General features: G+C 36.6%; 2 protein-coding genes across 3 annotated transcripts in view; both read left to right on the top strand.

The window, feature by feature from the left end:
- Positions 1-22,299, top strand: part of AMN1 (antagonist of mitotic exit network 1 homolog (S. cerevisiae)) — a 57,708-nt gene extending 35,409 nt beyond the window's left edge. For both annotated transcript variants that reach the window (XM_012641041.1, XM_012641040.1), the window contains exons 3-7: positions 1,494-1,638; positions 4,988-5,205; positions 5,524-5,580; positions 8,483-8,594; positions 21,014-22,299. In XM_012641041.1, coding sequence (XP_012496495.1) covers positions 1,494-1,638; positions 4,988-5,205; positions 5,524-5,580; positions 8,483-8,594; positions 21,014-21,087 — 606 coding nt within the window. In that variant the 3' untranslated portion in view covers positions 21,088-22,299. The remainder of the gene's footprint in view (positions 1-1,493; positions 1,639-4,987; positions 5,206-5,523; positions 5,581-8,482; positions 8,595-21,013) is intronic.
- LOC105807608 (neuromodulin-like) lies at positions 12,287-13,008 on the top strand. The gene is given in 2 exon segments (XM_012641042.1): positions 12,287-12,461; positions 12,464-13,008. Coding segments are annotated over 2 exon segments (720 nt in total).
- Positions 22,300-22,552: the final 253 nt, after the last annotated feature.

The raw sequence follows: 22,552 nt of genomic DNA on the forward strand, positions 1-22,552 counted from the left end.
CGACTCGGGTGGAGCAAGGGCAATATATATAACCTAAACATTTGTACCCACATAATATGCTGAAATAAAGAAGAAAAAAATGGTAACATACAAGTTGAAAGCCAAAAAAATTAGTTATGTATAGCATATATTAGAAATGAGGCACCTTTATTTCTCACAATATATTATCCCTGTTTCAATAATGAGGCTAGTGCAGCACAGAGAGAAAGCAGAGCTTGGTCACAATCCTAGGGTTCAAACTCAGGCAGTCAGCCTCCAGAGCACATGTTCTTAATCATGACACTATATTGCCTTCCAAAGCAACCTAAATGTTCAGTGTTTGCCAGTGTAGGATGCATTTACTAAAGTATGGTACTTGCATAAAATGGAATAGGATGCAACCACAATCAATCAATTTTATAAAAAGTACTCATCTTATATATGATCTGATCCCATTTTTCTTCAACGGATCATTTTAAAAACTCAAAAAACATCAAAACTAATGTAACTTTATCTGTGGGTATTGGTATTATGGGTAATTTTAGTTATAGTAGTTAAAAGCATAGGCTTTGGAATTAGAAGGACAGGGGTTCCAATCCCAGCTCTGTTCCTTTTGGCTGTGTTCTTTATGTTGGCTACTTAAGTTCTTGGGGCCTCAATTCCATTATTTATAAAATGGCAATGACCAATCCTTCAGGGTGTGTGTGTGTGTGTGTGTGTGTGTGTGTGTCTGTGTGTGTGAAAGAGGAACAGAGAGACTGAGAAAGAGAGAGAATATGAAATAACATAATGACACTTAGTACCCTTCCTCATAAGCATCTAATAAATAGAAATAGTTATTCTTATCATTTATTATAATTTTTCTATATTGTCTGAATGTTTTACAATAATAATACATTATTTTTATATTCAGAAAGATAAAGTCATTTCTATTTTGGAAAAAAAATAACATAAAAGTAAAGAAAAATACCCCCAGGAAAGAGCTCAGATTGCTTAGAAATTTATCTGTTAATTGTTGGCCTCAAGAAAATGCTTAATAATACTAGGTTTGTACTAGCTCTCCAAAATAATGATGTAGAAGGTAAATGTTCTAGATAAGCAATACAACCTGTAAGCATTTGGTATATAAGTGATTAAAGACTTATAATCATACCTGCTGAGCAAAGAGGCACATAGGTAGAGTCTCTGGTGACAGTCAGGAACTACCAGAAGATAATTACCACTACCTTGGTTATGCTTCTCAGGTTAGGGGTCCTTACTCTGTTCCAGCCATCTCAACAGTGCTTTGTGTCCCAGTAAGGACTTTCAGGGCACTGAAAGGTGCACCTCCAGCTGGAAGTACACTTGGTTTTCTCCTGCTTTATGTATCTGTCTCCACATGGATATGTTTCCATATTCTTTGCTGTATTTTGCATCAGCCACTTGTCTGTTTTGACCACCAAAACACTGAATATGGGATACATGTTTATATTTATATAAAAAGTTACTTTTTCAACATTGTGTCTATGTTACAGATTTTACATCCGGAAGTCCAAACTCTAGATCTGCGGAGCTGTGATATTTCAGATACTGCTCTCCTGCACCTGTGTAACTGCAGAAAACTGAAGAAACTAAATTTAAATTCCTCAAAAGGAAACAGAGTTTCCATAACTTCAGAAGGTATGTTTATTAACACTGAATAAATTGGCAAATTGCTATTCACCATCTGGTATAGCTGTGGAACAAGGAAGGGGAAAAATATGTCAAAAGAGAGTATAATGATATCTAAGAAATAGGAATTTCTATATTTGTTAGGTCCAGAGCCGAGAGAGAGACACACGAAGCCTCATGTATAGCAGAATGCTGTTTGTTTTGAGCATCTGGGTGCAGATGGGTGGAGGCCAAAGAGCAACCAAGAGAAAAAAGGGGAGAGAGCCTTGGGTTTTATAGAGGGGTTTCTCAGGGGGAGTAAGTAAGTGGGCCAGAACAGCCATTTGTAATTAATTCTTTTTCTAACAACCAGCTCCTAGGACCCCTGCCCCAGTCACATCCATCCTTCAGCTCTGTTGTCATCCTTATCAGGAGAACAAGGGAGGAATAATCTTGGTCTCTATCAGGGAGGGAGAGGGAAGGAATGCTGGCTGCAGCTGTCTGTTAAATTTACAAAATACGGGGACCCTCCAGACTCCTGTGGCTATTGTTTAATAAGCCTAAGTTTTGTGTTAACCACATTCTGTCCTGTACATACTTTCAGGTTCCCACCTGGAACAAACCTAACAATATTTATCAGTAAAAATATTCAAAAAATAAAAATAATCCAAATTGGAATTCTTGCTTATAACCAGTACTGCAAGAAATACATTGAGTAAGTCACTACCTTGTATTTTAAACATATGTAAATAAACATGGATGCATACATCTATATTTTATTTTATTTTGTTTTATTTTATTTATTTATTTTTTTTTTTTGAGACAGAGTCTCACTGTGTTGCCTGGGCTAGAATGCCGTGGCATCATCCTAGCTCACAGCAACCTCAAACTCCTGGGCTCAAGCGATCCTCCTGCCTCAGCCTCCCGAGTAGCTGGGACTACAGGCATGCGCCACCATGCCTGGCTAATTTTTTTCTATATATTTTTAGTTGTCCAATTAATTTCTTTCTAATTTTAGTAGAGACGGGGTCTCGCTCTTGCTCAGGCTGATCTCGAACTCCTGAGCTCAAACAATCCGCCCGCCTCGGCCTCCCAAAGAGCTAGGATTACAGGTGTGAGCCACCGCGCCCGGCCTACGTCTATATTTTAAATATTGTCCCTGGTATAGTGGAATAAGAAATGACCAGTTTGTATTTTGTTAAGGGCTTTTTGATGCCATATTATTAATACAACAGAATTAATCATCAGATTAAATTTGCAAGCGCTTTCCTATCAGTCTGTTCAATGCATAGTTTTTTATAGTCAGACAAATTGCATTTTTCATTGTTAGTATTACATGAATTAGTAGATTTTTTTTTTCTTTTTAGACCATTTCTTTCCAATATAGGATTTGTACTTTTTTTTCAGTATAAGAAAGAGGGACTTACTTGGCTAAATAGGTTTCTGGAAAATTTTGTGGGTAGTTGGGTATATTTTGCACTCATTTTGATTAGCAAATTAGGATATTCATAATATTGCAAACAAGCGTAAGGTTTTAAATGTTTACATAAATAATAACTCACTAGAAGGAACTTCTCCCCAAAACAAAGCATTCTTCTATACTCACACAACACTTCTGACAGCGAGTGTGTCGGTTTTTCCCACACCAATTCTCCAACTCTCGGAATGCCAGCTGGGTGTCCTACAATTGAATTCAATTTTGACGCTATCTACCTGGAGTGAGCATCAGATACCACAAGTTAAGGACTCAGTCCCACAAGACTGCCCCCACTTCAGATGCCAATCACAAGTCTGGGCCTCTGGTACTTATGGCTGACCAGCTATAAATCAGGGATTCCCACGACCTCCTCCATGGGTTCAGTAACTTAGCAGAATGACTCACAGAACTCAAGGAAACACTTAGGTTTACCAGTTTATTATGAAAAATTATAAAGGATACACATGAACAGTCAGATGAAGAATTCATAGGGTAAGGTCTAGAAGGGTCCCCAGGGGCAGGAGCTTCTGTTCCCATGGTGTTAGGAGTACACCATGTGAGGAAAGCTCATCAAGTCTTTTTCAAGAGCTTTTATAAGGCTTATTCCCCATACCCCCTTCCCAGAGGTCAGTGGGTGGGGCTGAAAGTTCTAACCCTCTAATCATTTGGTATTTCTGGAGAGGACCCCACGCTGAAGCTAAGGGCCCTACCCCATCACCTCATTAGCATGAACTCCAGTGTGATCAAAAGGGACCGTTATGAATAGCAGAAGATACTCCTGTCATTCAAGAAATTCCGGCCGGGCGCGGTGGCTCACGCCTGTAATCCTAGCTCTCTGGGAGGCCGAGGCGGGCGGATTGTTTGAGCTCAGGAGTTCGAGACCAGCCTGAGCAAGAGCGAGACCCCGGTCTCTACCAAAAATAGAAAGAAATTAATTGGACAGCTAAAAATATATAGAAAAAAAAAAAAATTAGCCGGGCATGGTGGCGCATGCCTGTAGTCCCAGCTACTCCGGAGGCTGAGGCAGAAGGATTGCTTGAGCCCAGGAGTCTGAGGTTGCTGTGAGCTAGGCTGAGGCCACAGCACTCACTCTAGCCAGGGCAACGGAGTGAGACTCTGTCTCAAAAATAAATAAATATTTTTTCTTAAGATATGGAAAATCATAAAAATGACCTACCATGAATTTACCGTCTTTCCTTTTGTGTTTTGTCCATGAAGTTGTCTTTCAAGAGTGCTACAATGTTTGTCCATGACTGAAGGGCCCAGGATCCCCAAAGTACTCTTCTATTTTGGGGGCAGTGTTATGCACCCATCTCCAATGTGCATTTATATCAGTTCAATTGCATTTAAGGACTTCTCTTTTCTTGACCCTCAGGAAAATATAAGATTGGTCCAGGCTAACAGAGAAGGAGCATGGTGGTAGAAAAGAAATCCATGTTTGAGCACAAAGTAGGGCAAGAGAAAATGCATAGGTATAGCTATGGATTTCTAACAATAAGCATGAAGACCATTACTTAAAACATTTGGGCAATTTAACTCTTGATTTCCCTCCAAAGTGCTCAAGAAAGTTAACTTTACTACTTTAAAATTTTTATTTAACCAAAAGGAGAATCATCTACTATTTAAGTAATTTAGTTCTGATTCTTGGCTATTTCCTAAAACCAAATCTACTTGTGCACAATAAAGGCTCTCCATTAATTGCAAATACTACAGGCTATGTAGGGAATTCCAAAAGAGTTTTGAATAATGACAGCATCACTGGAAAATAAATATATTCTCATAGATGGACTACTTTGAAAAAGGATAACATACAATTGGTGATTGCTAAAATGAAAATCAGTTACATTTCTCATATATATGTACATACATAGCTCATCGACATATAATTATGTTTTCCTCCAGGAGTAAAAGCTGTGGCTTCATCTTGTTCATACCTACATGAAGCATTGTTGAAAAGATGCTGCAATCTCACTGATGAAGGAGTCCTTGCTCTTGCACTCAATTGCCGGCTGCTAAAGATCATTGATTTAGGTGGCTGCTTAAGTATCACTGATGTGTCCTTACATGCATTAGGAAAAAACTGCCCGTTTTTGCAGTGTGTGGACTTTTCAGCTACTCAGGTAAATGAAATATAGGCTTGAAACATATGGACAATGTGTTTGCCCCGTGTATCTCCATGACCAAGTAAAAGAACATAATTCATTCTTTTCGTTTTGTTGAAATTTTTGACCACCTCATGCTTTTGGTGGTTAAATAATTACAATATGATTTTGCATATTCCCCTCAATTATTTTAAGTAACAGGGGTGGAAGGTGTGTATGGCTAAAACACCTTGTTGTTGAATGGGAGGCAATTAAACTATATCTAAATGATTACTTCTAGAAAATTCTATTTCCAGCATCTCCATTTATGGGCTGTTTCTTTTTCCCTTTGCTTAGGTATCTGACAATGGTGTGGTTGCGCTTGTTAGTGGACCTTGTGCCAAGATATTAGAGGTAATTTAAAAATAGCTCTGAAGATAATGGTAACTAAATTTTTATATTATTCTTAGAAATTATTTTTTAAACCTAGTAGACAACGAGTGACTTATCAATTAGATATTTCTGGACTTTTTTTCTTGTTTTTTTTGGGGGGCCTCCACCTCTTTATCCCAGAATAAAGAAAAACTGGTAAAGTTAGGAGATAAAATAAATGCTCTTTAAAAGAAAAACTCAGATGGGCACAGAGGCTCACACCTATAATCCCAGTGCTTTGGGTGGGCAAGGCAGGAGGCTCACTTGAAGCCAGGAGTTTGAGGCAGCCTGGGCAACACAGCAAGACCCCATCTCTACAAAAAAATTTAAAAATTAGCCAGATGTGGTGGTGCACACTGGTAGTCCCAGCTACTCTGGAAGCTGAAGTGGGAGGATGGCTTGAGCCCAGGGGTTGGAAGCTACAGTTAGCTATGATTGTACCACTGTACTTCAGCCTGGGTGACAGAGTGAGACCCTGTATAAAATAAAATAAAATAATAAAATAAATGAAATGAAATTTTAAAAATCTCATTTTACTTCCAATGAAAGTTTTTATTTCCCACAAATTTTAGCTTCTAACAGATTTAAGGATGGTCTTATTATGGGGCAATATTATGAAAGTTTATCAATATGTTCTTTAGGATTAGTATATTCTTTAGGATTTCATGTCTGACTGATACTTCTATTAGGACTACTAATTCTCTTGCTATCCTGTTTTTCTTGGTAGTCACAGTGTACAGTCATTTAAGAAGGTCTTAAATTAGTGTTCAGCCTTTGAATTTAATGATTGATGTAGCACCTATAACCTGTTTCTAACTCGGTTAGGAAGCCTTTTAGCCCAGGATTTTGTTTTCTTCCTTTCCCAATTGACAGTGGTTTGTTTGTTTAATATAGCTGTGCTTTTTACAGTAAACCACATCAGATCCTTTTTTGGAAGTAAGCAGGCTATAAATGAATTACAAAAGTTAGTAATAATAACTGTTATAATAGAATGACAGTGCTGTGTTTTTGCCAAAATATTTCTCCTTAAGTTATTGCTCAAAGAGACTCTTTTTTGTGATATTTATCTATCTGGGTCCTGCTTGCCTTGTTAACATATATATTTCTAGAAATGTTTTTATTAAGAAATTACCATATTATTCTTATACCAAGTTCAAATTCTAAATTGCATCCTAAACCAAGGCTAGTAATTTTTTTACTATTTTAAATGTCAACATTTGTTGAGCACTTACTATATTCCAGGCTCCATGCTAACTGCCTTATATTAACTAGGTTGTTTAATTATTATAACATTATCCTATAATCACCATAATTTTTAATAAAGTTGTCAAATAGTTAACATAGTTTATCACCATCTAATAAAAACACCAGGAAATTAGTTGTTATGCAGTGCTATGCTAGAAAATATACTTACATATTTACCTCAACATTATAAAATTAAGAATACCAACCTAAGCAGAATTAGGAAAAAATACAAGTACCAATAAGTGTTGGTGATTGTAGTGCTATATCGTTGACTTTTTCATTTTTTCAGTTTTCCCAGCTACTTGGGAGGCTGAGGCAGGAGTTTGAGGTTGCAGTGAGCTATGATGACACCACTGCACTCTAGCCCAGCAGACAGAGCAAGACGCTGTCTCAAAAAAAAAAAAAAAAAAAAAATTCGTCTAATGCTTAATGTATACATTTATTGTAGTATTGTTTCTTTGCTTCTAAAAAATTGATATTAAATGGTATACATATTATAATCAATCACATCATACAAATAAAGGAAACCTGTGCATTGAAAACTCATAAAAATTGAGGCAAAAAGCATCCTATGTTATAAATTGGCAAAGATAGCCTATGATATAAACTGGTAAAGGCTATAGACAAAAAAAATTTGGTAATTTTTATACTGCCATGTAACCACCACCACAATCAAGATATGGAACGTTTCCATCACCCTAAAAAGTTTTCTCCTGTCCCTTTGTAGTTGATCCCATTCTGTGACCCTCCCCCCAGGCAACCACTGATTTACTTTGTCATAGTTTTGCCTTTTCTACAATTTTATATAAATGAAATCATTCAGAATATAGTCTTTTCTTTTTACTTCTTTCTTTTACTTTACTTCTTTCACTTAGTATAATGTTTTGAGATTGATCCATGCTATTATTGCATATGTTAATATTTCACTGCCTTTTATTGCTGAGTAGTATTCCATAGAATGGATATGCCACAATTTGTTTATACTTTCACCATCTGATGGACATTTGGGTCTTTCCAATTTTATACTATTATGAATACTGCTACAGACATTTTCATGCAAGTCTCTATGTAGACATACATTTTTATTTTTCTTTGGTAAATACCTAGGAGTAAAATTGCTAGGGCATATAGTAAGTACATGTTTAGCTTTATAAGATACTACCATACTGTTTTCCAAAGGATATGAACTAACGTGTTTGAGATTTATGACTATTAGACAAGTAGATATTTTTCATTTTAAATGTTTTATCTTATTCTATTAATAAACCATTTATTTACCCATTCTCACCTTCTATACTATTACATGTAATATTGTAATGGGCATATTTATGAATTGTTTCATTGTGTACATGTTTCTCTATAGTATACATCTACAATTGGAATTGCTGTGTTCTATGGTATACTTATATTCAGCTTTAATACATATTGCCACATTACTTTATAAAAGGGTTGGGCATTTAGCTTTTAAAGCGGCTTTACCTTCCAAATTTCTTCAGATTTACATTGGTTCTTTCTATATAGTTTTTTTCTTGTAAGTAGCTGTTTGGTTCTTTTTGTGTCAGAGTGTTTTCCAAACTTTTTCATACCATTATTATAGACCTCCTTTTGTTTTGATTTTATTTTCTTTATTTTTAAATAGGAGATCCATATGGGACATTGTGTAAATCTAACTGATGGAGCTGTGGAAGCTGTCCTTACTTATTGCCCTCAGATACGTATATTACTCTTCCATGGATGCCCCCTAATAACAGGTTAGTCCGATAGACTGCTTGGGTTCAAATCCTGGCTTCATCTTTTACTAACTGTGTGACCTTGAGTAAATTACTTAACCCATTCCATTATTCAGTTTCCTCATGTGTAAAATGGGCATGATGATGGTACCTACTTCATCGGCTTGGTCATGATGATTATCTCACAACTCTTCATATGGTGCCTCACACATAATAATAGCTCAATAAATGTTAATTATGATGGTGGTGGTGATGGTGATGGTGGTGGTGGTGGTAAGTGCTCAATGTTATCTATGATGAGGATGATGATGGCAGCAGTGGTCGTGATCATGATATTGAACATGATGCTTCATGTAGATAATAAAAATTTTCAAGTTTATGATATTGCATTTATCAAATATGCAAAATGACCTGTTAACTGTTATCAAGCTGTAGACACTGAGATCAGAATAATTTGGACTCTTAGGCTAATGTGGTTCTTCACTAAAGGAGAACAAAGTAGACATAGCCCATTTGGGCCTGTTTGAGAGCCACGATACTATATATCACCCTTCTCCAGAAACCATGGCACCTCCCCGTTTCACATTACCCCTATAATGGCTCCTATACCATAACATAAATTGGATCTCACTTGTAAATCGGTAGTTATGCCCAGTCCTTCCCGCTCGTTTCTATAATTATAGTCTAAACAATTATCCTCTAGTTCAAGTTACTATCCTGGAAGTCCCTTTGACAACTTTTCTATCCTTTCTTATGTTTGGACTCCCAGTCTTAACCAAGGCAGCAACCTTGGGTTGTATTTGGGTATCAGTGACATCTGTAGTGAAGATTAGATCTTATTTTAGGCAAAGAAATTTCTCAAGAAACTAGAGCCAAAAGAGTGACATAGGAAGCTGTTAACAGTGGTTACCTCTAAGGAAAGTTGTGAAGGGACAGGAGTAGGAAGAAGACTTCACCATATACCCTTTTGTACCTTTTGAATTTTGTATCATGTGCATGATTTTAAACTATTAAAAATGAATAATAATGCAGCCCACATCTACCCATAGGAAACTCATGCTTTAGACCAGCCAACTGTGGCCTGAGGTTTGGGGACACAGCTTCAGACAATGAGTTTGCTGGTATTTTCCAACCTCGGTCCCCTCTTTAGCTGCCTTGACTCTCACTACAGCCTTTTTCCCTTTAGTTTTCTTAGGTGTGGCTCTGATATTAGTATACCATGTCCCCCAAGCTCCAAGGATGTATCAGACTCTCCAACTGATCTCCTTAGAACCCCTTTTACTAGGCTTGAGGGGAAGAGAAAGCACCCCTAGCCTTCTTTCTAAAACTCAAATTACAGCTGTCTTCAAAGAAATCTTCTTGTCAATTTCCAACTCTCCATCCCTTTCCACTTTAACACTTTCATATTTTTGAATGGATGAAACCATGGATTCTAAAATCCATTTTAAGTCAAGCATTTACAAGTCATGAATAGATTTATCTGGTATCTCTTTTTGGAATGAGAGTACCTGGTACCTCTAATCCTGGAACCTTAGCTAAAATAGTTCCATTTTAATGTTCTGTTATATTTGTCTCAGGGTAGCTTGGCTATACAACATGTTATAAAATCAAACTTTGCTAATTTTACCTTAATTGTCTTTCTGGTTACTGTTTGAAAATAATTAAATTGGCATTTTCCTTCTACTTTTAATAGATGTCAAGTCATAAAAAGAAATATACAATCAACTAAGAAAACTTATTCTTAGGTAAACTGCTTAAAGCAATTATCAAAGACCTTATAAGTAATGAAATCTTTAGAAGGAAACACCAAAAATTTGTACATTTAAAACCAATATTACAAGTTTAAATGTGCCTGGATTAATATACAGACGGTCCCCAACTTAAACAATGAGTCAATTTATAAGTTTTCACCTTCACAATGGCGTGTGTGAAAGTGTTACACATTCAGTGGAAACCATACTTCACGTACCCATGCAACCATTCTGTTTTTCACTTTCAGTATAGTATTCAGTAAATTATATGAGATAGTCAATATTTTATCATAAAATAGGCTTAGGCTAGGTGCAGTGGCTCACTCCTATAATCCTGGCACTTTGGGAGAACAAAGAGGGAGGATTATTTGAGGCCATGAGCTCAGGACCAGCCTGACCAACATAGCAAGACCTCAATCTCCATAACTAAATAGGAAAAAAAATTAGCTGACCGTGGTGGCATACAACTATAGTCCCAGCTACTTGGGATACTGAGGCAGGAGGATCACTTAAGCCCAGGAATTTGAGGGTTGCAGTGAGCTATGATGACACTACTGCACTCTAGCCTGGGCAACAGAGCAAGACCCTGTCTCAAAACATAATAATAACAATTAAAAAATAGGCTTTGTGTCAGATGATTTTGCCCAACTGTATGCTACTTAAGTGTTCTGAGCATGTTTAAGGTAGGCTAGGCTAAGCTGGGATGTTCACTAGTATTGATGTATTAAATGCATTTTTTTATGTGGGTTATATTTGTTAAATTAAAATTTCAATTAGCCGGGCATGGTGGCTCACGCCTGTAATCCTAACACTCTGGGAGGCTGAGGCAGGAGGATTGCTTGAGATCAGGAGTTCGAGACCAGCCTTAGCAAGAGAAGGACCCCATCTTTACTAAAAATAGAAAGAAATTAGCCAGACAACTAAAAATAGCCTGTAGTCTGAGATACTCAGAAGGGTGAGGCAGGAGGATTGCTTGAGTCCAGGAGTTTGGGGTTGCTGTGAGCTAGGCTGATGCCATGGCACTCTAGCCCCGGCAACAGAGTGAGACTCTGTCTCAAAAAAAAAAAAGAAAGAAAGAAAAAAATTTTCAATTAAAACAAATTTTAATAGGCATTCATTTTTTTTAAATAATAAACCTATAAACTTATTACATGGAAAAGACAGAAGTATTTTCATTCAGATCATCACTTTTCAAATCACTGGGAATATTTTGATATTACCCCAAAACTCAGCAAGTGATAGTTTCTTAAAGGTTAGTTGCACTGTGGAAGTTGAAAACATGTGAATGAACTTTTCATACATTTACATTATAATCTACTAGGCTGTCTTGAATTTGAATTGCTCTTTTACCCACGCATGATTTTATAACATCATGCATTGGCAGTTTGGAAAATATTAGTTTTCTCAGTTATATAAATCTTCCAAATGTTAGCACATTTCATTATACAAAAAAAAAAATTATTTGTTAATATCACCATTGATCTCATTAGAAAGGTACTGGATAGCTTTAAATATCATAGTGGCAGCTACAAGTTTTCCAAAATTCACTTGAAAGCTAGAGTTTTATCACTGTCAACAAATTCTGTCCTTTGTTTTCTTTGAAGTGACAGGCTCATTTCACTCTTTTTCAAGAAATAGTCTGCCAAGTACCCAAGTGAGAATAACCTTAAGCTGTCAGTCATTCTTTCAAGTAAAAGTGATGGTCCATGAAAAAAGTGACTAGTTCAGTTCACAAAAGGATACACAGACCACACTTTAAGAACCACTGCTTTATGGTAAAGAAAAATCCTCAATCAATTTCAGCATTTGAAGTAAAAACAGCATATCCTTTTCAAATTATTTCTTATATTTTCACATGATTGCTGGAAGCGGTAGAAGTAGACATCTAAATAGCAGGAGTTCAAAATATTTGGGATAGAGGAAAGGAGAGAAGGCAGGAAGAAGGCAAGGGACATTACAACCATGCTGTGCTGTATGAGAAGAACCAAACAGGTTGAAAAGAATGATGAAGACCAAAAGATTGAACAAGATGGTATCAAACCAGAAGATAAAGCTCATAAGGCCGCGACCAAAATTCAGGCTAGCTTCCGTGGACACATAACGAGGAAAAAGCTCAAAGGAGAGAAGAAGGGTGATGCCAAGCCGCTGAGGCTGACGCGAATGAGAAGAAGGAGGAAGCCCCTGTTGCTGATGGGGCGGAGAAGAAGGGAGAAGGCGCTGCTACCACGGAGGCGGCCCCCGCCACTGGCCCTAAGCCCGATGAGACCGGCAAGGCAGGAGAAGCTCCTTCCGAGGAGAAGGGGGAGGGTGCCCCCGATGCTGCCACAGAGCACGCAGCACCCCAGGCTCCTGCACCCTCAGAGGAGAAGGCCGGCTCAGCTGAGACAGAAAGTGCCACTAAAGCTTCCACTGATAACTCGCCGTCCTCCAAGGCGGAAGATGCCCCAGCCAAAGAGGAGCCTAAACAAGCCGATGTGCCTACTGCTGTCACTGCTGCTTCTGCCACCACCCCTGCTGCAGAGGATGCTGCTGCCAAGGCAACAGCCCAGCCTCCCCCGGAGACTGCAGAGAGCAGCCAAGCTGAAGAGAAGATAGAAGCTGTAGATGAAACCAAACCTAAGGAAAGTGCCCAGCAGGATGAGGGTCAAGAAGAAGAACGCGAGGCTGACCAAGAACATGCCTGAACTTTAAGAAATGGCTTTCCACGTCCCTTCCCTCCCCTCTCCTGAACCCTGTCTCTCCCCACCCTCTTCTCAGCTCCACTCTGAAATTTCCCTTCCCGTCCTGCTCACGTCTGTGAGTCTGTCCTCTCCCACCCACTAGCCCTCTTTCTCTCTGTGTGGCAAACATTTAAAAAAAAAAAAAAAAGAGCAGGAAAGATCCCAAGTCAAACAGTGTGGCTTAAACATTTTTTGTTTCTTGGTGTTGTTATGGCGAGTTTTTGGTAATGATGATCCAATCATTTTGGGAAATTCTTGCACTGTATCCAAGTTTTTTGATCTGGTGCATGTGGCCCTGTGGGAGTCCACTTTCCTCTCTATTTCTCTCTGTTCCAAGTGTGTGTGCAATGTTCCGTTCATCCGAGGAGTCCAAAATATCGAGTGAATTCAAAATCATTTTTGTTTTCCTCCTTTTCAATGTGATGGAATGAACAAAAAGGAAAAAAATTCAAAAACCCAGTTTGTTTTAAAAATAAATAAATAAAGCAAATGTGCCAATTAGTGTAAAAAAAAAAAATTAAGGATAGAATAACAATATTTTTTACCTAGAAGATCACTTAGTTCAGCTCTTACCAACAGTGTTACTGTTATGTAAATGATCCAAAAGTGGCCTTTGGGGCTCTGTGTTGTTTACTTCCTCACAGCAGACCAGGACCATTAGTCAAAAGCCTGCCAGCACCAAACTGGATTTTTTACACATCCAGTTGTTTTAAATATAGCCTAAGTAAGCATATTTTTAGCCATCTAAAGCTTGCCTGCTTTGCATACCCTGCAAACTACACCCAACATTTATTTACCCATAGATAAAATAAAATGTAGGACTATAAAAGACCCCAAATTATGGCTGCCCTTTGGAGTTCTCTAAGCCAGAGACTCCCCATCTTGCTGCGGAACAACATTATGACACATAAACCCTCTGTCCAGTGCTCCAGGAATTCCTTTATCCTCCTCCCTTTCTGAGCAGTGGCTCCCCTACACTGTTGCCCTTGGAAAAAAATCACATGCTGTGAGGGACTTCCCCTGCATGCAAACCTGTCAAAGTTCTGCCCAAATAAAACTTGTTGTGTCCTACTGCCACCTTGTGGTCATATCTTTTCCCTTGTTCTGCCCTGAAATCCTTCAAATTCTCTACATGGCTTGGCATTCTAGAAGACGTGCATAGGTATAGCATAAAACAAAAAGTCCAAAAAGTTTGCAAAGTGCAACATACCTACAATGAATGTTAATTTATCAAAGCCTTTGAGAAATACCATAGCTAAGAATTGTTTAACTTTGTTTATCCAAGCATTTTCCAATTTTTAGCACAGAACACTTTTTTGACCTAGCCAACTCATTCATCATATTTTATCGTGTTATTTTCCTGATCCCTGATTTCACAGAATAAGAAAGTGAGATACTGAAATGTTACTGGCCCAATGTGACACCTCATTTAATAATAGTGTCAAGACAAAAACTTAAATCTCAAAATGTAGAGAAATGAGCACTGATCCTGTCCTCTGCCATCTCTCCAAAACTTTAAATAAATCACTTAACTTTTATGTATCTCAACTTCCCCTTGTGTATAATGGTCAATCATCATAACTTTGAGAGAGCTGATAATAAGGCAAGAGTTCATACACAATAACTTTTATGAATAAAGATTCTTGAAAGAGAAAAAAGCTGAAAGTTTATTAACTACCCAGATCATCTCTACTCTTCCCCCTTTCCCATAAATACCCCTAAATCTGCTACTATTAATATAACATATTTTTGCTACTGTTACTGAGTGGAAATAAAGTAGGCTAATATATACACCTTATATTAAATTTTTAATTTCCTCTTTCTCCAAAGAAGATGATAAATACTTTTTTTTTTAATTTAGTAAATGAAAGTCCTTTCTTCTTTCATGACACCTTACATAACTTGTTTTCTCTTATGTATTTATGTGATTGCTCGTATGAGTATTTAAGATAGTACAATTCATATTTTATAGAAAGTATTTACTATGCTTGCATATGCACGTGCAATTATATGTTATCTGCAAAGCAACCTGACCCCCAAATAAACAGTGTCCCCTATAATCTCCCACCAGATTCCCTGACTTAACCCACCTTCTCTACTATACTTCTAAATATTTATAAAATTTCTTAACCTTCATCAGACTTTAAGCAGAGCTCCACATTATGGATTAGGTCTTGAAACTGTTAGAAGCACTCTGACTTGATTTCTGCAAAAGAGATTAAAAACTAAGCTGCTATTTGAAATATTGTAAATCACACTGTTGTTTTTATAGATGTTATGAAAGCATGAAAATTTGTAAACTTATTAAATTATTTTTAATTCAATTATGTCTGCAGTGGTTATCAGTAAGTTCAACTTACATACCTTTGTTAATCTATAACAGACATGCATTTCAGTTTCTCATAATTATCTGAACATGTTTCACGGTTTTCAAAGACATGGAGGCAATAAAGCAATCAGACAGCAAGAGAGTCCTTATGTTTTACATTGAAAGGCAAGAAAATCCAACAGGAAATCTGCCACTTTTAATTGAGTTGACTTGAATTTTAGTAACATCTGAGGATTTGTTTCAGCCTGATTATAGGCAAGTTCTTTACTTAGATTTTTTATAATACATATGTCAAGATTTACCACAAAGAGCACCAAGAAAACTATTTTGAGACTAGAGTGATTTGCTTCAGAGTTTCCCTTCAATTAAAGCTGGTTCTTTGCTTAAAAGACAACTCTTTTTTTTTTAATTTCATATTTTTTCTTTTTCTTAATCTTACGTTATTGTTTCCTCATTATTATTCAATCACTTATTACTAATCCAGCATGACAGACTTCATTATGCCAGACTACTGTAATGCAACATTTGAACTTTGATCATTATTTGTAAATATGTGCCCAGCCTTGCTTTTCTCACTGTATTCTACAACAATGTCTAAATTACATTTTCCTTGAACATTTGAAAAAATTACTTTGTTAAATGTTTATATTCCCCATAGTTTCTTCTTATTCTTGGTGCTTTAAATGCTTCTGCAATGAATCTTTCAAAAAAAGCGTCTCTATCTAATTGTCATAAATTTTTAGAGAGTTGGTGAATAGTTCCTTAGAGGTGGTGGGGCAGAAAGGTGAAATACCTTCCCTCACCCATCATAAGGGTCAAGGCTGACAGTCTTATAACAAAAGACAGGTTAACAAGAGAAAAGAATAAAAGATTTATTGAATCAAAGTTTTGTGGGAGACTTCAGAAATGAAGAATCAAAGACCAAGGGAAAACTGTTGGTTTTTATTCTTAGCTTCCATGAAATATGGACAGCTGTCTACACAGAAATGTGATTGGACAAGAAGGGAATGATCTGATAGTAACAGATGGAGTGGGGAAAACCAGCAAGGCCTGTCTGTCCCGATCCTTCTTGTCCTTTCTGTGTGGCATTCCTTTCTCCAGGGTATAGGGCAGGACTTCTTTAGAATGAGAGTCTTATGACTTCTTATCAGACAAGGGTAGGTCACAGCATTTCTTTGTGGCCAACTCCTAAGCAGAAAGGTAGGAGAAGGTTAGAGTAATTTCTAGGTTTTGCAGCTTGCTTTGGAGAAAAGGAGTTCCAGTTTCTATGAACCACCTCTGGGGAGAGGAATCCTGGTTTCTATGACTAACTTTGGAGGAGAATGAGGGGCAAGAGACAGAAGGATAGGAGGGGATCAGAGACCTTGATTCTGAGGCCGATTCTAGACCTCCCAATGTCCTTTAGTTCAAAGCACTCAGCATAACAAAGTGCCATACTTTGGGGTATCATTTTCTGAGCCCCAACAAGATCATCTATACAACTCCCTCCTTTTAAAGATAAGGGAACAGAGAGATACAACCAATTTAAATGGCTTGCCCCAGATCTTAGAAATAGTTGATAGAACTGGAGGTAGAGGCCAGGCATGGTGGTTCACACCTGTAATCTTAGCACTCTGGGAGGCTGAGGTAGGAAGATCCCTTGAGGTCAGGAGTTTGAGACCAGCCTGAGCAAGAGGGAGAACGCTGTCTCTACAAAAAATAGAAAAATTAAGCAGGCGTGGTGGCATGGTTCTGTAGTCCAGCTACTTGGGAGGCTGAGGCAGGATTGTTTGAGCCCAGGAGTTTGAAGTTGCTGTGAGCTATGATGACGCCACTGCACTCTAGCTGGGGTGACAGAGCAAGATTCTATCTCAAAAAAAAAAAACCTAGAAGTAAAACCTAAATCATCTGACCCAGAATCTATAATTCTTTCCTGAGCCTTTAGTGTAAAATGGCTTAACTGTTACCAGGAAAGGGAAGGCAATAGGAAGATGACATCAACCATCAGTAGTTTGATTGATGTAAGTGAACTTTTAGCTCTTTTTCTGTCTGGAGAGTCTGTGTTTCTATAAAGTGGTCTGCCAAGGGATCATGAAATACTTAGAGACCCCACAGTTTCTCCCTGTAGCATAATACACTCACAGGAATTGAATATTCCTACTATTTAAACCAACAGTCCTAATACTGTTTCATGGAAAGAAACTGCCTAAGGAGGCTGTAATGCAATACTGCCATCTAGCATCAAAAATTTTAAATTACATAAAAATGTTATATACTTTCCATTGGAGGGAAAAGCATCTTCCTATTATGTGCACTAGTAAATTCCTACAGAAGAGTTACAAAGTAGTCAGAAAAAAAAAATGTATATATAATGTTTGATAATATGTTCACAACTAGCAAAAATGTCAAAATAATCCTAGAAACACCAGCTAAAATGAAATTGGAAAGTATAAGTCTCCAATTTTGTTCTTTTTCAAAATTGTATTGACTGTTTGGGTCCTTTCAATTTTCATATAAATATTAGAATCATTTTATCAATTCCTTGCAAATAATAAAAAGCCTGCTGGGATTTCAATAGGGATTGTATTGAATCGGTAGATAATTTAGGGAGTATTGCTATGTTAAGAATATTGTCTTCTGATCTGTGAACATAGATATCTTTCCATTTACTTAGATCTTACTTCTTTCAACAGTGTTTTGTAGCGTTCAGAGTATAAGTTTTTCACTTTTGTTAAATTTATTCCTAAGTAGTCTATTCTTTTTGATGGTAATATAAATGGAATTATTGTCTTAATTTCATTTTTGGATTATTCATTGCTGGTATATAGAAATACATTTGATTTTTGTATATTGCTCTCGTAACTTTCACCCCTGCTAAATTCATTTATTAGTTCTAACTTTTTTAGTGAATTTCTTGGGATATTCTATTTACAATATTACATTATCTACAAATAGTTTTATGTCTTCCTTCCAACCTGAATGCCTTTTATTCCTTTTTCTTGTCCAACTTCTATGGCTGGAACCTTGTGTACAATGTTGAATAGAAATGGCAAGAGTGGATATCCTGATCTTGTCTTGATTTTAGGGGGAAAACATTTAGTCTTTTGTCATTAAGTATGATACTAGCTATGGGTTTTTCATATGTGCCCTTTTTCAGGTTGAGGAAGTTCCCTTCTATTCCTAGTTTGTTGAATGTTTTTATCACTAACATTGGGTTTTGTCAAATGGTGTTTCTGTGTCTATTGAGTTGATCATGTGGTTTTTGTTCTTTATCTTATGACATGGTATGTGGGGTAGGTAGAATAATGCTCCCACCCAAAGATGTCCGTGTTCTAATGCCCAGAATGTATGTCAGATTACATGAGGTTATAGATGGAATTAAAGTTGCTAATCAGTTCATCTTAAAATAGGGAGATTATCCAGATAGGCCCAATGTAATCATAAGGGTCCTTAAAAGTGGAAGAGGGCAAGAGAAGAAGAACCATAGAGATGGCATCATGAGGACTCTGCCCAATGTTGCACACTTTGAATAAGCAGGAATGCAAAGAATATGGTGGTCTCTAGAAGCTGGAAAAGTCAAGGAAGTAGAGTCTCCTGTAGAGCCTCAAAAAAAGAATATAGACCTATTGACACTGATTTTAGCCTAGTGAGACCCATTTTGGACTTCTGACCTTCAAAGCTGTATGATAATAAATTTGTTGTTTTTACTACGAAGTTTGTGGTAATTTGTTACAGCAGCAATAGGAAACCAATACAGTATTATCGCACGATTTTTAGATGAGTATTAAACTAACCTTGCATTCTTAGGACAAATCCTGGTGGGTTATGGTATGTAATCCTTTTCATAGTTGCTGGATTTGGTGTGCTGGCGTTTTGTTGAGTTTTGAATCTGTATTCATAAGAGATCTTTGTCTGTAGTTTTCATCATATGTGATGTGTTTGTCTGGCTTTGGTGTCAGGGTAATACTGGCCTCACAGAATGAGCTGAGAAGTGTTCCCTCCTCTTTTATGGTTACTCCGGCTTTGTATGGTTGCTGTTTATATATCTTTGTCCACCCTTTTACTTTCAACCTATTTGAAACCTATATTTAATCTAGATTTCCTGTATAATAGATTTCCCCTATAATAGCTAATGAAATTTTTATGATCATGAATAAAACTGCATTTATCTTACTAGCTGCTTTTTTAAAAAATTTGATGTAAACCTTGGTTTTCCAGATGATAATAACTTGTCATTTCAACACACTCTGGTTCTTTTGCTTTCAAAAAACCTTGGTATTTTGATTTTTTTTTTTTTTTTTTTGCTTAAAATAAAATTTAGTAACCATATCTGGTAGACCCACTTTTTTTTTTCTACTGGACTGTGAAAGCTGTAAGTCTAGGAACCACTAAATTAGAGAATTTCCAAGAGTAGGTTAGCGATATGATGTACATGTGACATAGGTCGTATCTATGGAACAAGTTTGTTAAACTTATAATTTTTAAGGTAATAAATTTGTATCAGTATTTTTACTTTAATTCAGATTTTTAAAACACATTCTAAAACTGACTTTGCAAAAGAGATAGAAACTATATCAAAATTACTACTATACATTGTGAAAAATTGGAAACATCTGAATGTCCAATAAAAGGTTACAGTAAGCTATAGTCATGCCACTGCACTCCAGCCTGAGTGACAGAGCAAGACCCTGTCTCAAAAAAAAAAAATGTCCAATAATATAAAGTGGTTAAATTATGATGCATTCATATAATAGTTATTTATTAAAAGTCATGGTTTATAATAGTATTGAACGGACGTGGAAAAATAGTCAACTTGCCACATTCCATTATAGTAAATGTTACCTCTTCTAACCTTCTGGGCATGTTGTAGCTTCCAGAGGTGGTTTAACATACCTCTGGCTTTCCTTAATCCTGCTCACTCCTTTGTAAATACTCCCTTTTTTAAGCCCTGTTCGGTCACCCCACTGTACTGTATTATCTATTTCCTGCTAAGACCCTGAGAAAGGTTATACACAGGTTAATCATGAAATTATGCTGGTCCTCTCTGGTTGGTGAAATCGAGATGAAATTACAGAGAAAATAACAAATGCCTATTTTTTTAAAAAGTATTACTATGGGCCGGGCACGGTGGCTCACACCTGTAATCCTAGCACTCTGGGAGGCCGAGGCAGGAGGATCACTCGAGGTCAGGAGTTCAAGACCAGCCTGAACAAGAGCAAGACTCCGTCTCTACTAAAAATAGAAAGAAATTATCTGGACAACTAAAAATATACAGAAAAAATTAGCCGGGCATGGTGGTGCATGCTTGTAGTCCCAGCTACTTGGGAGGCTGAGGCAGTAGGATCGCTTGAGCCCAGGAGTTGGAGGTTGCTGTGAGCTAGGCTTAACACCATGGCACTCTAGCTCGGGCAACAAAGCAAGACTCTGCCTCCAAAAAAAATGTATTACTATGGTAGATATACTATACTTAATAATAGTGATGAATAATAATTATTAATGAATCATTCAGTTGTATACTATGCCTTATATATCATCTCATTTAATCCTTTAAATAACTCTATGAGATATAATAGCTATCATCTCTCCTAGTTTATACATGAGGAAATATTAAATATTTTTGATTATTGTGAAGTAATATATTGTCATTGTTTTCTTTTATAGATCATTCACGAGAAGTCTTGGAGCAATTAGTAGGCCCAAACAAACTTAAGCAAGTGACATGGACTGTTTATTGATGGTATTGAAGCTTATCAAAGCTGTGAAAGCTTATCAAAACTACTTTCCCAGGAAATGGTCTATAGAGAATTATTTTCCACTTAATTTAACACTATTTTATTATTTTATTGTCTTATTTAAGCTATAACTCTCAGAGAATCAGCTAAATCTCAGTATATACATGGTTTGTGCTTTGAAGTTAACAAGACTCTCAAACATTTTAATGGTGTTATTATTCTATATCTGTTGGCCGAGTCATTATTTTTGAAATAGTAATCCTAGCATGAACTCTGATATGGGGGGTGGGAGTTGTTTCTTTAATAACAAAGTTTTAAATTATCTCTTTTCCCTCAAGATTTTCTTCTCCTACATAGGTATTTGAGCTGTTGTAAGAAAAATTTGCCAATATGGATAAAGTTTAGGAGAATTCTAAGTAAAAATATTTCTAAAGGCAAAATTACCTTCCTAACTATTTTCTGGCTCTTACCTCCCTGAAGTATTTCAATGTCCATTTGCCAAAAGCACAGCTGAACATCAGGCCTGTTAATTCTTCTCAGAATTTAAATATTTCTTTGTTTCATTGAAATGAAGTGATTTATTAGCCATTCAGCATATTAATATTACTGAGGCCCTTGCCCAGACACTTAATTCACTGATTTTTATGGCTACTCTTCCCAAATACATTTTATTCATCTGTAAACTTTTCTTCCTCAGCAAAATTGCATTCAGAAATGTATAAAAATGAGTAAATACAGAATAGCATTACAGAGACTGTATTCTTGAAGCTCTATTGAGTTCATATTTTCACATTTTGACATAAACAGCAAAGGTCTTAGTTTTCAAATGAAAACTCTTTGGTAATCACAAAATTATCTGACACATACCATGCTGAAACTAACCCCTAACTTAGCATACTTCCTGTGCCATGAGCCTGTCTCGATGGGACTGTCTTAAAGTTATTTCTTGTTTTACCTCTGATGTAGTAAAAAACAGGGAAAAGTATGGTATGGTAAGTTTCTTGTGCATGTTTAGTGGGAGGGAACATATTCAACTCTGTTTCTTGTCCTTACTATTTATAAATGTGGTATGTTTACAGTGTGAATATATATATTGCCACTACAAAGGTGGTACATATGCATATATGTGTAAAATAGGTAAGGCCTGTTCTATCTATGAAATTTTTCTAAAGACAAATTCAATAAAATTTAATATTGAATGTCTAACCAAGTCAATAGCATTTTCCTCTTTTCACAGAAACTAGTTTCAAGATCTAAGGTGTGAGCTTCTTAGGGTCTATAAAAAATTTATCTTCCTAAAGAACTTTATGGTTTGATCTTATTTTATACTGTTAGTTATATTAGCTATTTCTCACCACTCTGTTTAAAATATCAGTACCCCATCCCAGACCCAGTACCCCCTATCGGCCTTACCTCTTTATTTTTCTCCTTACTATCTGTCATCATCTGATACCTGTTTTATTTTATT

This window comes from Propithecus coquereli, unplaced genomic scaffold, assembly GCF_000956105.1.
Source record: "Propithecus coquereli isolate 6110/MARCELLA unplaced genomic scaffold, Pcoq_1.0 Scaffold16, whole genome shotgun sequence".
NCBI lineage: Eukaryota > Metazoa > Chordata > Mammalia > Primates > Indriidae > Propithecus > Propithecus coquereli.